We start from the raw sequence: 18,398 nt of genomic DNA, 5'->3' as shown, positions 1-18,398 counted from the left end.
ACTTACTAATAGGAATACCACATGAGTGCATGGTGCACTTGTAGTTTTCTCACCATGACTGTTTTTATTCCATTTATTTCTAAATAGCTGACTTGTCTTTCTTGTAAGAAAGGGTCAGCTGATAGGCAGTGAGCAGCATCATGTGGAGGAGGGACAGTGCTTTGTCAGGGACAGTATGAAAATTAAGTGGCTATCTTGCTGCCAGTGACTAATCATGTTTATTTAAAAAGTTGAATCAACATATCTTTTTCTGTCTCTATCAAATCTTCCACTGCACAAATGTATTTTGTTCCCTGAAAGTAACTGATTGTAGAAACATTGAATAAGAAAACATCAGAACTGCTAAAATAGGCAAATGACCAAAACGACCAATAAATAAATAAATTAGACAAACCAGCCAGAACTGTTGAATAAAATATCCATATTCCTGGTTTAAAGAGATAAAGGGAAAACTTTTGGCTACTTTTTGAATAAATAATTTGTTTATTTATATCTTTCTTTTGTTTCTTTATTGTATCTTGTGCCATATAGCTAACAATTTGTGGTTTTTCAAGCACCGTATGCAAATGCCGTTCTAAAAGTACAATCCAGAATAACAACAATGTTCCCAACACAATACAGATACATTCACAAGATGTAATCTCCAACAAAAAAACAAACAAAAGAACGGAAATTTAAATAACCCTGAGTTTCCATCACCAGCCTTGCTGCCAGTCAAGTGGAATTCCCACCTGTCCTGTAAGAAATATATGTAATAATTTAACTATTTATCTCTGGCACATATCACCATAATATATTTACAATGTGACTGGGGAAAATTTTGTGGGTTTGCCAGTGATTTTCTTTTCTTCCTGTGCAAGCTGGTACACAACAAATTTCCTTCCGGTAGTAAAAGTCTGTGTCTGATTCTATCAGTACTAATGTTATCTCAGAGTTTAAAATCCTTTACCATTTTTTAATGCATCTCCTGGAAAGCTGTTGTTGTTAATGCTACCTCCTCTGTGACTTAAGGCAAAATGATACCTGTCACAACAGGAAAGATTTCTGAGATGGGTGAAAACTCTTGTGTGGAAACTGCTTTTCCTCTGCTAAATTCAGACGTTAGTGTTAAATAATGTTACCAGAAAAAGCCCTGGTAAGATTTTTTTGTTAATGTTTTTTTGCCTCTTTCATCCTTTCTTTGTTTCTTTCTTCCTCTCTTTCTTTTTTTGCAGTCCCAATGAAAGGTAAGTCAATCTTAAAGTTTCTGGGTTATCCTCCAAAAAATAGATTAGTATGAAGAAAATATTTGAATTATAATTTTAAAGCACTGGCGAAACACACAACATATATTTTTGTGCCTGTGTGTATTAAACAAAATGTTTTTGGGAAAAACATTTGTGGGAAGAACTCAGTCCTCTTTAGATGTTCCCACAGGATGTAAATGGGAAGGTAACCGCTTAGTTTTATTAATCAAATTCACAATATCTAGTGATCATAAAAGGTAAGAACACCTAAATGTTATACATAGGAGAGTACTCTGAACAGAATACCAAGGTGGAAAGACGTCAGCAATTTCTTAAGAGAAGTATCTGTTTCTACCCATCAATCTGGGAAGGGTTATAATATCAACAAGCAATCAAAAACTCCATCATTCTACATAGAGAAACATTATTTAGAAGGAGCTTATTGCCCAAGTTTGTGTGCACAAAGAAGAAATTTGAAGTGCTCACAGCACAGTATAAATATATTCACAAGTAAAAAAGAAATAAGACAGCAGGTTTTACCTCAAGAGCCAACTGTGCAGCCAAGAGAGAGATAAAAAAGACAAGCGCTAAAGTCTATGTCATCTCTCTGTCTCGCCTTAATATGGTGAAGGTTAAAGTTCATAAGAAGACAGAGATACCAAAAAAATTGGCTTTACTTTGTCTGGAAGTATTGAAGAAGAAAAAATATTTGGCTTAAGTTACAGGCTAAGTCTTTTTTTAATAACTGTTGAAATTATGGAAGTATTTGTGTTTTCACTCTTGATGATGGTAGAGGACAAGTTGATTTTATTATGTTCTAATACATAAATCCCTAGAAATAATTGAACTATCAAAGGTTGCAGTCTCTTTTTTTTAGCCTGAATATATGTCCATAACATGCATAGAGTGTAAAATGTGTTGTAGACTTGCAAGAAATTCTACATATCTTCAGCTTTTTTATTTATTTTTCCTCCTCATTTCTGGAGATATATAAATGTTTTTTCCTTCAGGTTCTTAGTTCAGATTTTTAACTTTAAAAAGAATTATTATAATTAAAACTTTTGTTTTATTTCTATAATCTTTAAAACCTTGTTTTTTCAACAGAGGGAGCCATTTCTTTGTCTTCTCTGCAGCAGTGTGAAGACACTGCTGGACACAAAATAATAACAGCAGCTGGCAAACAGATTTAATCCATTTTTAACTCTAATTTGTGCAGAAACTAAGAAATAGCTTTTGTTATTTATAAACCCGACATCTCTAAGTTAAGAACTAACGAATAAAAACAATAATATGTAACTTATTTTGAAGATCTTCCCGGAAGTAAGGCATTAATAAACTTCCGTTTCTAGGACTGCAGCTCACGTTGTCTTTGCTTTTGTAAACATCCTTGAATGTTTCTCTTTTTGTAATATAGTTCCTCTTACTTTTACATTTCAAAGTATTATAGGTATGTAAAACTTTTATTTATAGTTAGCCAAAACTTAAAATTAATGGGTTAAAACGAAATCCTTTAAGGAGGAACAGAATAAGCTATGTAATTAGGTTAGCCATATTAGCTCCTCTCACTTGTTTCCCGAGTTAACTGAGACAAACATGTATGAAACTATCTCAAGCTTTTAAGCAATGCACAATGCAGAATATTCGGTTTTATAATAGAAATAAAAAGCGAATGTGCTTATATTTGCTAGTTAACCCCATGCTAAACAAGGACGTATTTTCTCTGTAGCCTTGCAAGGTCACTATAACATGAAAAAAGTGTTGTTGCTTTTGTTTCAATTGCAGAATAACATTTTGTCTTTCTCTATGTTTTACTTCCCAGTTTCAAACATGGGCTTTCTCATGTCTAAATCCATGGATGCAAACTTACAAAAGCAGCAGGAGTTCATGCTTAACAATTCACGGTTGCAGGTAAGTCAAGGTGACTCCAACACCAGAAAAAGCTCGTACTGTACTTTAAAGGAGTTTGGCTGTTACACTTTTAACAGATGCATCAGTTCATTAACTAAAATCATTGTGGACTGCTTCAGGTCATGAGTTAAGCTGATTAGCTGATTAGCTCCATTGCATCTTATATTTTTAATAGAGTACGTGTTTTTTCAATATTGAGAAACAAAAAAATTAGTCTTATAAATGAGCCACCTGTGCAGTGTTTGACTAAAAAGACAGATGAGAAGCCTGAGTTCTAGCAAAATTGCTACTGAAAGGTTCACAGAAAAGTGCATCTTAAGTTGTCTTGAATGGCAGATTTGATCCTATTTTTTCAACGGTGCCATTTTCATGAGCAGGCCCATGTTCTCTTTAATTGTGCTTCTTGTGTCACAGGAGAATTAACTTTTTTGTTTTTAAGGTTTTCATTTTCAGAGCTCATATTTTAAATAGGCTACAATTTTTGTGTGTATAAAAAGAAAAAAAAAATCCTAACCCAACCACCCCAGAAGAAGAGATGAACAACAGCAACAGAAGCAAATATATATACACTGAAGGTGTGGTGAATATACATTAAAATACTTTTTGTTTTTTAACAAACTTATACATATATAACATGTATACCTTTCAAATATATATCCAGGAAAGTTAAGATATTTGCTTAGGTTCTTCTGGTTTTAGTTGTTGCTGAGCAGGATGCGTCACCATGCTCATGCACTGAAGATTTAATCATAATGCTGAAAATGCATCACCACCAAGTTGAACATTTGAATAATGTGTTAGTAGAAGAACCTTGGTTTCATCATGTCTGTCACTGCTATTCTGGATGTATCTTTTCAAGAATGAGACAAGACATTATGTCTGAAAGTAACTGAATAAGAATGGGCAGGTCCGCAACACGATGTTAATATTTCACCAAACCTTCTGTAAACCTGCAATAAAAGGTTTCTATTCTGCCTAATAAATATTTTTAATACCAAGACACCCACTAATGAGGTAAAAAGCCTCTGTTACTGCTCAAACAGGTGTAAATGGGCTGAATTTATAAAACACTTTAGAGCCACATTTACCAGTCGCACATTCATACCAATATACAGATTGACTTTGGTTTGGGTCCCTTGCCTAGGGACACATCAACATGTGACAGGAGGAAACTTAAATTAAACCCATAACTTTCAGATTGTAAGACATCTGCTCTTTCCACTGAGCTGTCGGACGTGATACAGAGGTGAACATTTTGTTACCTAGACCACAGGGGTCAAACTCCAGTCCTGGAGGGCCACTGCCCTGCAACTTTTAGATGCGCCTCTGCTGCACCACACCTGAATAGAATAATTACGTCATTAGCAGGCCTCTACACAAGAAGGAGGAAATTAAGCCATTTCAGTCCAGTGTTTTGTACCTCTAAAAACTGGCACATCTAAAAACTGCAGGATAGTGGCCCTTGAGGACTGGAGTTTGACACCACTGACCTAGACCACTTATAATTGCGTATGAAAATTTATTCCTTACTTGTCTGTGTTCTTTGGTTTTAATCATTCTGTTATTGCACTATTGTTTCTAAAATAAGAAACATAAATGAAGGAGCTTATTTGTTGCTCTTGGTTTTTTTTAGGTATAGCAGAGTAAAGGGAGATTAAAGCAAATGCCTTCCAGGATAGGATGGATTCCTGGATTCATTAAATAATGTACTCAAAATATGACAGCATGGATACTTGGGTAGATGTTACATCCATACATCAGAATGAAACACTAACCTCTCATGTCCGTCAGGCGTTTTTGTTTTGTTATGAGTCACAAATCCACCGTTTCAAAGCTGTCCTCGTATTTCTATTTGGAGAAAACAGGATTTTATTGCTCTCATTATTATTTTTTGTTGTTCCATGTTTTTTTAATTCAAACAAAATATTATTCCCCTCCCCACCCATGTTGTCCATTAGAGATAATTTTGTTTGATTCATTCATGCCTGCAAGCCGTCGAGCAGCAGGTGGGATTCGTGAGTGTCATAATGTCAACGAAATTATAAAATTTAGACCCAAAAGGGTCTCTCTGTGGTCTGCACCTGAAATCCTCTCAGTTTTTTTCAGCTTTAAACGTGGAAGATGATGACTAATACAACACAATACAGTGATGCCAAAGGTTTGGCAATTGAATTTCACAGCACCCTCATCTGAGTCCTGAAGATGATTCATTGAGGGATATTAGATGCATATTTATGCATTACTGAAGTGGCTCTGCATTGTTTCATAGCCCCAACTGTCTTTAGCTGCTTTCAGTTTTTATAGTGCACACTCAGAATCACCTTGTATACAGTTTAATTGAATACTTTAAGCAACGTGAAAAATTAAATAAAAATGTGGCGTAGATGAAACATTCAGTAAAAATGTCCTGGGTCACTGAGGGTGAGAGCTCTTACTGGTCAATTATATGAAATAATTTAACTACTTTATTTTTTTGCATTTGAAATTTAATTTGCCTAATTGAATAAGTCAGAGTGACCCTTGTCGTTTTAAAACGTCTACACAAAGCTACGTTGTTGCCTCCCCCTGCATTAAGATGTCAAAAATGTCTTTCTGTCTGTTTTTTACGTCCCATCGGTCATGGTTAATTGATCCCTGTCGTGCTGTTGCCTTAAGTCAAAGCTACGCAGTCATTGTGTTTGAATAATGGCCTCCAGAGATCCACCATAACATTTACTGGCTATTGGTCTGATTTTCCTGACGCATGCCTTAAAAAGCAAATGCAAGCAATGAAATGACGTAGGCATTGTCTTTTTTCTGAAAAATATTTGGCTGCTAGTTCTTCTCTACCATATTTTGCGTTAATGTGAGCATGGAGGTGATCCAAGGTCTTGCCTTGCACTCTACATTAACTAATTTGAAAATGAAAAAAAAACAAAACAACAACCTTAAAGCGGCGTAAAGAACACTGGATATTAGATCCCAGCTTGATTCCTTTTGAAAAGCTGCCCATGTTTTGCTCCCCTGATGTACTTTTTTTTTCATTTCAAAATGATGCATCTTTTTAAAGAGGTACAGAACATCAACCTTGCAACTTTTTAGTTTGTTGATGATATTTAGACTTTTAGATGGATTTCCATTCATTATATTATTTATATATATATATATATATATATATATATATATATATATATATATATTATTATATTCAGTCTTTGCAGGGTCATGATGGCAAAACTGGTTTGTATTATTCTTAATAATTTTGCCAAAGAGGAAGAACGCCTCTGCATCGGATTGTGACAGCATGTAAATGTCAACTTAATTCCAGTAGAGAAGTTACACAGAGAACATTTGGAAACTGAGTTGCACGATTGCAGAGAGTGAACTTCTGCTCACATCTTACTGAGAAACCTCCCTGAAATGTAGTCTCTCCAGGAATTTCATAGAGTTGGTTCTGTATTCTTTGAGCACATGCTAGATTGTGACAGGGGGCAGCATGATGGTGCAGTGGTCACATGTAAAAGGTTGTTGGTTGGAATCTCCTTGCGGGTGAAGTTGGCATGAACCCCGTGGGGTTTTGTGGATTTTCTTTGTGTTTGCCGTTCAAAATTAAAAGTGTTTTTGGGTGTGATTTTCATGATAAGGTATTGAATTATCATATCCACTTCTACAATTCTTGTATTGTGCATTTGCAGTTGACGGGTTTGGTTAAATCAATATAATGTCTGGTACAGTTTGCCTGACTAACTTTAAATGTCCTAATATGAGTGTTAGTTCCCCCAAACAAGTAGTCTGAATCTCCTTGAAGAATGTATTCAAACCAGAATAACTCCAATATGTGTTGGTATATTCTGTTGCCATATATCCAAATAATAATTCAGTTCAATAACAATAACAATAATTCAGTTTAGCACTTAATTATTCATACCACGTGCAGAATTAGGTTTAAACTAGTATTTTAATTTCACCAGCATGCTCTTTCTAACTGGAAGCAATATTAATATTTTAAAGTGGTTCAGTCAGAGTCCTAAAGTAAATCTGTGGAGGAAGCTAATGATTAGGGTGATGGCAAGGAGGTCTTTCTGTGCCCTTAGTTGCTATAAAGCAAATAAAAGATTCTTCCATTGATTGTCAATAGAAAATTAAATTTTAGACTTGTTATTTTCAGATAAAAATTAAATAAATGGTAAATAAAAGGTACTCATTTTACAATGTTTTATTATTAGTTTCCAAGTCATTCAACTCCTGTTAAAGTTCACAGGTGATCAAAACTTGATGAAGCCAAAATGACTGAGCAACCTCCTGATACTGACTATATTCATTGTCACATAACCACATGTTCTTGCAATACACTATGAATATGATTATGAAATATTAATCATTGGGAAGTGTGTCATCTCCTCAGGAGCTCATGTATTTCTGTAAATCTTTCTTCTATTTTGTATTATTTGGAGAGAAAAAGCCTTAAAAGAAACCAATCAGAGATCTATGAGATATACTGATTAAAACTTTGTGTTGAAACTTAGTTATTCCAGGTTACTATATATCTTGAGTTTATCAGTGTGGCATAAAAAGCAATCGATCGTATGTAGGTGCTACTTGTTTTGAGTGTGTGCTTCCCTCTGTGTTGTTTGACTTATATACTTCTGCTTCCCCTCCCAACAGCTGCTACAGTGAAGTGTGAATATCTAGGCTGATTTGTGATGATTTCTGCACATTTTTTTTTCTCAAGCTTTTGCCCAAATTTGATTCAGGCTGAAGCCCTTATAAATGTCAGTGAGCTCCTGGCTTGGATTTAGCCTCATTTTCTTCTCACTTTGTCACCTTCAGACTGGATTCATGTCTCATTTCTTCTTTTCATTGTTTTTTTCTTCACTGCTGTTTCCAGTCACTGTCTCGGCTTGTCCGGCCTTTCTCAAAACCACTTTGTCATACTCTGTGATGTCGCCAGCGTGCAGAACGTTTGAACCGTTTCCAAGAACACGTACCGCTTTAAATTCTCATCAAAGTTTTCAGCACAACTAAGTTGTCATCAAGTAACACCGTTCCATATTTACTGGCACTGTCGGTGAAGAGTTCAGAAGGAAACCCAACTTTTATTGCATCATCATCATTCATTGAAAGATTTCGGAAACTCCAACGTTTATCTTGAGAAAATCCTTTGAGCGTTATAAGACAATGGTTTGGCTGTACTCCTGCTGTGAACAAGCCTCTTCAGATCAGTCCTGACGCTTCTGTTATGTTTGCTCTCTTCAGCTCACCCCACAGGTTTCTTACTGAACTTAGGTCATGGTAGAATGCTTTAAACTTTGTGTCTAAAGAAGCATTAGAGATCTAATAATGAGCTAATTTTGGGTTTCCTTGTGTGAAGCAACCAGCTATTCAAAATGCTCTAATAAACGGTTATTAAGCCACGGACTTTAACAATGTTCCAAGTCTATTTGGATGGGAACAGGCCCGCAGCATCACAGTTCCTCCTCCATATGTGCTTTGGACGCTATTCCAGATAGTTGAAGTGGAAGTAGTTTTTTTTCTGCACAGCCTTTTATTTTATGTAAATCACTTTGAACTGATTTGCTGCTGAAATGTGCTGTACAGATAAACTTGACTTTAACTGGAGTTAGACATTAAAATACACAAAGTCAAAGTTGGGGCATCTTGATCAAAAGGATGCTAGCTGGACCTCATCCCAAATGGGCTCCTTATTGACTTTTACCAAGCAGTTATTTGAGCAGTGACTGAATTTGTTTACCTAAATTAGCCTTTGTAGTCTGTTTCAGATTCAATGAAAAATCAGTACGAATTCTACTTGACTTTTCTCTCTACGGTTAAGTGTAATGTATATACCTGGGTCATTTCATGGTTTCTGTTCTCATTAATGTGCACCATCATCACTTTCTAGAACCATCGACTTGTATTAGTTTCTGCCTCAGCGGGTTTCTGCTTCGAAACATTACTCAGCTTCGGTGATGAGAGAAACTCTCATTACCGAAGCTCTTGGGTCTAACGCTGCTGTAAGTTCCCACTTCCTGGAATGAGTCATCGGTGCGGTAAGCACGTGTCGCAGGTCCTATCAGTGGATTCCAAGGGTTGGTTTCAGATTTAATGCAGGTGTGAAACTTTCTACTAAAACTCCTCAAAAAAACATGGTTAAAACCTCCAGTCATTTCCAGATCACAGTCATGGTAGTCAGCCGTTCACTCTGAATGGCCATGTTTCCCTCTAGGGCTCTCTTGCAGTAAGTGTAACTGCGACTTATGCCTTTATTCGATGTAAGCTATTTAGTTCATTTTACATTTGAAACATTGCTAAAGTATACTTTTTGTAACTCCAGTCTGGAGAAGTATGGACAATGAAAATATGGGTGTGTAAAGCTATTTATATATTCAGATTTTGTTCATTTTCCACAGACTTAATGTTTCCTAAGATTCGTCCTCCTTTGTGTCTTTCCTGTCATCCTTGTAAATGTTCTTGTTAGCCTTCCTTTATTTCTTCTTTTCTTTGTTTCTTCCTTCCTCAGTTTTGTCCTCATGTGCTTCCTTACGGTAACTTCCTTCTTTCCTCTCTTGTGTCCTGCTGTCTTTACTCCCCTGGGTCATTACTTCTTTTCTGTCTTTTTTGTGTTACCTGCTGTCCTCCCTTTGGCTTTTTTCATTGTGTCGTCCTTCCTGTCAAATTACCTCTCTTCACTTCCTTCACTGTTTACCTTCTCCTTTGTGTCCTTCTTTCCTTCTGTGTGTCCTTCATTCTTTCTATCCTTGTTTTCTTCCCTCTTACTTTTCTTCATTCATTCATAATTTTATTTCTTGTCTTTGCTTGTGTTCTTCCTCCTTCCCTCTGTCTTGTCTTTCCTTTTTTTAACCTTGTATTTTGCCTCCCTTCTTTGTATCCTCCTAACTTTTTTTCTTTGCTTCCTTCCTTCTATCCATTATCTATTTACTCCAAACTCCATATTTGAACACTTCCCACTGAATTAAGACAAAACATTTCTGACTTTTATATAGAAATAGAAAGCATCAGAAAAAAATAAGCGTCAACATATCTTTTCCCTACATGACTTCTTGTTTTCCCTTGGAGACTTCATTTATATATTTTATAACTCTGAAGTCTTTGCATAATCTTAGACTGACTCCATGACGTTTCTGTTGCTCTGCAACATTGAGAGTGTTTGTATGTATTGAAGCATTACTTTTGAAAAAGAATGCCTAAGCAAATGTTGTCTTTCTTCCTGCAGAGTGCAATGAAAAGACTGAACCACTCACAGTCAGTCCTGGTGATGCATCTGTATGTTTATTGCCTTTGCAAACTCTCAAGACTTCCTGAAACTCCTTGCGTAGGACTTTTGTTTTGCCACAGTTGACCGTTGTTGGTTAAAGTAATATAAAACTCACAGCGGCTGATCACACTCTTCGCATTCAGTCCAACTGTATATTTAAGGAAAATACAATTAATTCAGTTTAAGAGTTGATTGCGCTTTGTGAGTGTAAGTAGCTTAGACTGTAATTTTACCCTCAAGTGACGCTTTGGCCTCATGATTACAGGTTAACTTTGCTGTGTAGTTTCTCTCTTTGCCAAAACTAACTAGCATTAGTTTACTTAAGTCTGTAATTAACCCACCTGGTCTCCTTCAAGAAATGCGTCATGTCTTTACCAGCAGGGACTTTTTTGTTTTCTCATATGAAAAATATTGGAGTTCAGGAAGAGCTGGAAACGCACAAAAGGAGTTAGATCACCTGACAAAATCTGGTTAATGTTGGAGAAGAGGCTGTTGCCTAAGGTGGATCGACAAATTGGGCCTGACGGTATGACCCGCCTAAGTACTTTGTGGAGCTAAAACTGTCTCATAATTCACAAATGCACAGACCAAGATCCACAAATTCACAGGACAAGATCCACAAATGCAAAAGATTCACAAATGCACAGAACGAGATTCACAAGTGCACAAGAATCTTGTCCTGTGCATTTGTGAATTTTTAGCTCCATAATAAACCAACAGATATAAGGCCACATTATTCAAAGCATTTGTATGTTTGGTTTGATACCCTTTGAAAATTTTTCACATCTTATGTGAGAACCAACAAACGTCCCTGTATGCAATAGACCAATACAAAGTGCTGCATTATTGTTAAATGGAAAGAAAGTCGTAGTTTTCATAGTCTGTACAAATGGCAGAGCTGATGAGTGTTGTGTGCATTTTAATCAACATTAAAATTAGAATATTGGACTGTAGATGGTTAATTTGAATTTAGCACAAAATCCATGTATTAAAGTCTTTTGAAGGTAAATTAGCTAAATTAGGAATATTTAGATAGAACTTGAAACATTCAGTTAATGTATTATCTTACAATAAGATCTTTGATCTGTGCTAAAAATGCACCAATAAGCATTATGCCTTCACCACCTAGCATTTGAGGGGGTTTGACAAAAATTTCCACCAATCATCTGCTGAAGGTTCTTCCTTGTTTTTCATAAAGGCTATATTTTTTTACTTTGTTCCCTGATTTTCTCTAAGGACCTCTGATGTTAATAAGGATTAATAAGTAAATTAGAATTAAGTGCTCTTTTTTTTTACTGCTTATAAAGACACTTGTTCGCTGTAGATTTTATTGTAAGGAATTAGAGTTAAAGGGGGTGAAATATTAATGGACACCACAAAAGAAGAAATTCAAAGTTTATGAATGTTTTTGTGAGATTCTGAATGTGTTCAACTTGCTAAGGACCTCAGTTTGAGCGAAATGACCGATGTGGCTGATAATGGGTTGCCAGGCTACTTATCATGCCTACTGTCATCCTGAGGAAGGCACTGAGTGGCCTTGCCTGGCGTTTGACAAGTTAAAGACATTTCATGCTGGGAGTGAATCGAAGTGTAGCCAACTCCCTCATAAAGTCTTATTAAATTGCTTCTGACTCATTCAAACAAACGCCCCTGTTTTGCTCAGTTTCCTAAGAATTCAATTTATTTCATTTGTTCCATCTTTCCCCCCTGCACCCTCCTCATTTTCTTCCCCAAAAATTAGATGTCGTTTCTTGTGGCTTGAAAATCTTTTTGTGTTAATTGTGCAATTTTGTTTCTTGCGCCTAACATTGACACAATGCATCTGTCAATGTAAATTTGTCAAATCAACAGCTTGTGGAAAACAGTCCAATTTACTATTTTCACATACATTGTTAGCTCAGCTGAATGCTAGCTTTGAACCATCATCAGGTCAGAGTCACTTCCCTGGTGGCTGAAAACAAAAACTCATCTTTGACACTTTCACTTTTAAAAAATAAAAGGCTTTTTAACTGAGAATGTCACTCAGTAGGGCTCTGCAGGACGCATGTATTTGTCTAAATGGACACAGGCCATTGTGTGCGTGTCGAACAGGAAACTAAAAACAAAGCTTTCACCTTCCTGAGGTTAATCAGCATGGATGCAGCATCCCTGACCCTGGACTGACTGACTGGCTCCACCTTGATTTACCCCCGGCAGCGTCTGACATGGCCGACTTGCTGCCTCCTTCTGTAGTTTCAATTTTAGAATGTGGGATATATGCAAAAATATAAAGAAACTTGTCCTATAAACCTTTTACTTGATACTTTTGGATTGGGCAATGAACTAATTTTATCAAGTAATCTTTTTTGTTTTGTTTTTGAAGATTTAATTTTTGGAAAATCTGGATTTTTTAATTTTTTTTTTTTTTACTAATGCACTCTTTGGGTTTGTGTAGTTGCGTATATGTTGGCCAGGAAAGCATCAAGAGAGCATCTTGATTGATAGGCGTGTTTCACAGCTTCTTTATTTCAAGTTTGAATTCTGGTCAACTCACAGAGGGAATGATTGAAAGCCTATTTTTAAAATAATTTTCTGTCATTGCTTATTTCTTTTTAACAAAAAAGTGTGATGAAACATATCCATTAAAATCAGAAATTGGCTTTAAAAAAATCTGAGATTTTTTTTTAAGCCATGTCGCCTAGTCCAGGATACTGATAAACTTGAGTCATGTAGACTTTTGAATTTCTAGTTGGAATATAACTTCCCATTATGCTTGTTTTTGCCAAATTGTAATTAAAGTAACATTATCTGACCTTAAACAGCAAAGGTTTTAACAAAAAGTACTTTTTTTTTTTTTAAAGCTTTTTGCCTTTTGGCATTAAGTTCAATTTTAACAGATTAGCTCCATCTAGGCTCCTGTGGGGATCAATTCTGAAAGGACCAAACCCAAATTATTTAAAATTGAAATGTTATTTTATTATTTTCACGTTAACTAAGTTCTTCATACACATTTTATTTTGTATTTAAGTGTCTAATGACGTCCTCTTTCCTGATGTGCATCTGTTTATGCTTGTGTGTTTCTGCATAGATGGAGCGTCAGATCCTGATGCAGAACCAGATGAGAGAGAGACAGATGGCCATGCAGATTGCCTGGTCCAGAGAGTCTCTCAAATACTTCGGCTCCTTCTTTACAGTGGCCACATTGGGACTAACAGCAGGGTGAGATGTGGAACAGCCACACTGTTTACAGTCTGAGAGGAAGATATTGGGTGATGACCAATATAAAATGTGTTGCCAAAAATGTGAACACCTTGCTTCTTTTTGTCTGGTCATCCTCAGAGCCATTAAAAGAAAAAATCCCGGCATGCTGGCTCCGATTATTCCTCTCGGTTTCATATTTGCCTATCAGATGGACAGCGCCTATGGGACACTCATTTATCGGATGAGAGGTGAGGCTATTTGGATGTAGATGTAGAAACATGTTCTTTGGGGGTTTTTTCTGTTGAGATATGAACAAACATGCGTCATGAACATAAATGTCGTTTTGATTTTGTGTTTTAAAATCATTCAGGCTCTTTATTTGTCAATGGTGGAAGGATGGCACGACAACTTTAAATGTTTTTTTAGAGATTGTACTGTATAAATGGGACTTTTTTAGGTTTATATCATATTATAATGTTATTTAATTGAAACGCTGGAGTGTTGCGTTGATTCTTTCATGGATGTTTGATAAATCCTCCAGTCAACCATTCGGAGTGCCTAAACGCTTGCTTTCACAAAGTTCCTGTCTGTCCTGAATCTGCTGAGCTCAACATACCAACTACTTTTCAGTCCAGCTCTCGTAAGAACGGTTATAAACTGCATAATGGAGAAACATTGTGATGATGCAGTGAGGGCGGAGTGTCAGAAAGAGTAGAAGCTTCTTACACAGACAGAAGCTCATTTTCAAGGCATCAAATTGCAAAGTAACATTTCTTTTAAGTCATGTTTGATATTTACACCATTTTTATAACAACTAAAAGTAACATAGTTACTTGATTATGCTATAAAATGTCACTGTGCCTGGAAAATGCATGAAACTGCCACTTTAAAAACAAACTAGGTGAGCAGTTTTAGACGTATTGTGTAGATCTAACAGACACAGCATCAAAAGTTTACACATGTTGTTTAAGAACCTTAAAAATTAGTTGGGATATTCAGAAACGTAAGCCAGTGTTAGTAAAATAAAATATATAGATAATTAGAAGCATAATTAAAAGGTCCAAACTGATCATTCATGCATATGAATTTATTTAAATGTCTTACAGGAAGAATTGATTGTAGTACAGCTCAAACATACTGACTTTCAGAGGCAGAACTACTGATTCACAAAATGTTTCTGGATTAAAGAAGAAAAATGACTGTCTTATGTTTGGGTAGAAGACGACATCCATATGCCGCATTCCATTTATGTTTGGTTTCGTTGGACCTTTAGGCGAGGCTGAGAATATCATGGCGTCTGAGCACGATCGTTTGGACCTGCCTCTGGGGACGCCAACGTACGAGAGCATAGAGAAGGCCCGCCGGGCCAAAACCGGCCTCATCTCTTTTTTGGAGAAGTGATTCATCAGTTGTGACACGAATCAAGATCCAAACCGTCCGACCGGTGCGTTCACCTGTGCTATTTCTGTTTTATCATAGAGAACAGCTGTCAGGTCCAATTTGGGTTCCTTGAACGTGTTGGAGTCTGCGGTTTGCACCAAGTCTACATCATGAACCTTTAAATAAATCTGTAGCTGTTTTGATTTTGTATAGCAATGTCATTATTGAAAGCTGATTGGCTGATGAAGTTTACTGATTTTAGATGAGTTAAATGTATACATTTACTGTGCTGTTGTGGTATAAAATACAAATGATAGTAATAAGCAGACACTGTCAATGACTCATTATTTGCTCCTGACAATTACCGTAGGTGATGATTTCCGACCACTAGGGGGCAGAATGTCCGTCATTACTTATTTATTGGTGCAGCATCTCATTAGTCAGTTTCTGCTTCACTACTCAATAATTGGGGTCGTCATACCAAAGCTTTTTATTTGTACATTTATATTTACTTGCATAATTTGCATCTGACATATTGAAAGTATTTGTAAAGCCACTAAAAAAAAAAATCTTGCAATAACATTGTCTCAGATATTATTTTGTAATAATCTGTCGCTTTCTGGAAAAAAAATAAAATCAAAAACATTTTATTCATCTTTGTTTCATCGTCTGTATTTTATTTTTTTATCTACGTGCATAGACGGTGTCCGCAATTATATTACTGCAACAAAGAAATAACTCAAAAGTACGTCAGTGCCATCAATCCAAGTGACGTGCGTGTGTGTTGCGAGAAGGGAGGGAGGGCGGCCGGGCAGCAGAAACACACAAGTCCATGATTGAACTACCGACTACAGTATATAAGGTTGTGGCCACTGGCTCAGAGAGAACCAGAGGAGCAAGACGCAGGAAAAACTGGAGCATTTGTTGCTGTTTCAATGGGCTTTAATTGAACTCTGCAGGTGAAAAAGTCAGGAGCAGGATCCTCAACTCTGAAAAAAACATTTCAGCTTCCCAGTTAGGTTACAGTTTCAGCCTTTAGTGAAGATGCTGTGGAAGGTGACCGTTGCCTTGGCCGTGATGTGCGTCGGAGGCGCATGCAACAGCGTGGGAGCCGATGTGATGAGCAGACTGATTGTGCCCAGGGACTATGGGGTGAAACTGTGCGGGAGAGAGTTTATCAGAGCTGTCATTTTCACCTGCGGGGGCTCTCGGTGGAAACGGTCCACAGAGGGGGAAGGAGGTGAGTCAAACTATTTACTCTGTTATTGAGATCTCAATCTCACAGTGAGATTTTATTAATGTGGTGGGAAAATTAAAATCTGCATTTCTCTGTGGAACAGTCGAGATTTAAATAAAATTGAAAAAAAATGTTGAAAAAAGTTGGAAGAAAGGTTATTATGATCAACTGAAATAGTTTTGAAAGTCATTTTTTCTAAAATCATCTCGGGAGAAGAATATTTAATAAATTTAGGATGATTTTTTTTCTTCCTCCAGAGCTGTTCCACTGGACTTCCCTCGGTGATGTTGCACCCGAAGCCGAGCGGAGGACCTGGCAGTATGACACAGATCTCAGAGACGATAACTCTCCTCTCCCCTTTGCTGCCTCCAACTCGCTAGCTGACCTCTTGACCCTCTTCACAGTCACAAACGAGAGACAACAATCGTCTTCAGGCTCCCCAGGCCTGCCGAGGGAGTCCATAGCTTTAGGTGAGCAGGTGCAGAATAAAGACGCAGCCGACCGGCTTGTAGTGACCAAGAAGAAGAGAAACTTTTCTCTGGGCGTGGCGGGGATGTGCTGTAACCAAGGCTGCACCAAGAACGATATCGGACGGTTGTGCTGAGGCAGAAAGGAGAAAAGTCTGGTGTGATAATAAAGATTAGGCACTGTACAATAATTTGTTTTGAGCAAACAAGAAGGGAAACATTTGGTTCATATTTGTTTAATAGCAGCCATTAACTGTTTGTCTTTGAATTTATTTTAATAAAATTCATGTTCTGTATGTTGACTGTCGCCTTCCTTGGAACGTGAATAAATTTTAAGTACTGCAGGACGACTCGTTAACACAGTGTCATTGTGCTTAAATGACAGTGACTTTTTTTGTTGGAAGATTGAAATATCATTTTTATTTATATCTTTGATAACAAAAAGGCAAAGATCTGAATTTTATTTGCCATCAAAAACAAACATCCAGACTTTAGAAAAAAAATACAATCTCTTAACTTTATGATCAAAATTAATAAATCTTTTGTGAATTAAATGAGTAAACACGTTTTTTTTTTACACCAAACATTTGTGATCATTTACATTCACAGTAAAAGCTCAATCCAACTGGCTGGAAATGAATGTGGAAAAGAGCCGAGCAGTATAAATGTTTCTTTGTATAAAAATCTTTGGTCATGAAATAAACTCACACTTTACAAATTAACATATTTGACCATAAACAACACAAATTCATCATTAGTAAAAGTTGTACAACTGAAACAAAGATGCCTTTTTCACAGCTTTAAACAAAGTAAGCATAACTGAACTTGCTCTTTTAAGTTCCAATTTTTCAACATGTTTTATGAATTTTTGCAGTTATAATATTTTTAACAAAGTAAAGGCACTGAATTAAATAAGAACAATATGAATAAGGATCTGTCATTTATGGCAGAAAAAATTGATCATTAAAAAATATTTCAAAATGCATAATTTCTTTAAAGCCTTCAGTCATCAATATCCATCATACTTAGTCTTAAAGGGGACCTATTATGTTTTCTTGAACAAGTTAGGATACGTCTATGGCTATACAAACATGCGGTAAAAACAGCTGAAAAAAACATGCTGGAGCTCCGCAACGGTTGCTAGGTAACAGGGCAGCGCCTGAATAATTTGGAGGTTCATATGAACTTACTTCCAAAAAATAGTCTTTTGTGGGTGATTTTGTTTTAAATCACATGAACTGTTTTTACAAGCAACTGAGAGCCAAATTGAAATACAAAAACATGCAAAAAGTGAACTTTGCATAATAGGTCCCCTTGAAATATTCCCAAAATAGTGACATGAATTAAAAAAAAACAAAGCAGCCCTTCTTACCACTCATTTATGGTTGGTAATGTAATGCAAATATTCATATCAAAAGACAGCATCTCTAACTGACCAGAAATCACAAAACTCTTTAAATAAACTAATAGCTTGCACAAAATATAGGCATCCACTTATTTTAAAGCTTTCCATAGGCTGATAATGAACCCTTATATCATTCAGAATGTGTGATGCATTAAAAAAGAATATGTAAATTAAAATAAAAACCTTTCAGAGGCATTACAGTGTAACTTGATGATCGCTCACACAATGCAGGCTCCACAAAGCGTTTAATTGTTGAGCATTCATGGTTGTTAAACACAATTTTTAATAAAAAGATGCAAACATTTCAATATCTTTGATATTAAAATCTTTTTTCACCTTG

At 36.3% G+C, this 18,398-nt stretch overlaps 2 protein-coding genes across 2 annotated transcripts; both read left to right on the top strand.

Annotated features, from left to right (window-relative positions):
- The first annotated feature begins 2,562 nt into the window (after positions 1-2,562).
- On the top strand, positions 2,563-15,275 carry plgrkt (plasminogen receptor with a C-terminal lysine). The gene is made up of 5 exons (XM_005810010.3): positions 2,563-2,673; positions 3,046-3,134; positions 13,457-13,587; positions 13,708-13,817; positions 14,843-15,275. The coding sequence occupies exons 2-5, from the start codon at positions 3,054-3,056 to the stop codon at positions 14,968-14,970; spliced, it is 450 nt and encodes a 149-aa protein (XP_005810067.1). The 5' UTR covers positions 2,563-2,673; positions 3,046-3,053; the 3' UTR covers positions 14,971-15,275.
- Positions 15,276-15,849: 574 nt separating this feature from the next.
- On the top strand, positions 15,850-18,394 carry LOC102224441 (relaxin-3-like). Its single transcript, XM_005810009.2, has 2 exons — positions 15,850-16,189; positions 16,444-18,394. Exons 1-2 carry the CDS (start codon positions 15,994-15,996, stop codon positions 16,788-16,790), a joined length of 543 nt encoding a protein of 180 aa, XP_005810066.1. The 5' UTR covers positions 15,850-15,993; the 3' UTR covers positions 16,791-18,394.
- Positions 18,395-18,398: the final 4 nt, after the last annotated feature.

The sequence above is a fragment of the Xiphophorus maculatus genome, chromosome 8 (genome assembly GCF_002775205.1).
Source record: "Xiphophorus maculatus strain JP 163 A chromosome 8, X_maculatus-5.0-male, whole genome shotgun sequence".
NCBI classification, from domain to species: domain Eukaryota; kingdom Metazoa; phylum Chordata; class Actinopteri; order Cyprinodontiformes; family Poeciliidae; genus Xiphophorus; species Xiphophorus maculatus.
Note: the sequence above shows the minus strand (reverse complement) of the source record. Positions and strands in the feature narration are given on the sequence as shown.

Coding starts and splice junctions, on each gene's coding strand:
- plgrkt (XM_005810010.3), top strand. CDS start 3,054: ATGGGCTTTCTCATGTCTAAATCCATGGATGCAAACTTACAAAAGCAG. Junction 3,135..13,456: donor TTAACAATTCACGGTTGCAG/GTAAGTCAAGGT, acceptor GTTTCTGCATAG/ATGGAGCGTCAGATCCTGAT. Junction 13,588..13,707: donor ACATTGGGACTAACAGCAGG/GTGAGATGTGGA, acceptor GGTCATCCTCAG/AGCCATTAAAAGAAAAAATC.
- LOC102224441 (XM_005810009.2), top strand. CDS start 15,994: ATGCTGTGGAAGGTGACCGTTGCCTTGGCCGTGATGTGCGTCGGAGGC. Junction 16,190..16,443: donor GTCCACAGAGGGGGAAGGAG/GTGAGTCAAACT, acceptor TTCTTCCTCCAG/AGCTGTTCCACTGGACTTCC.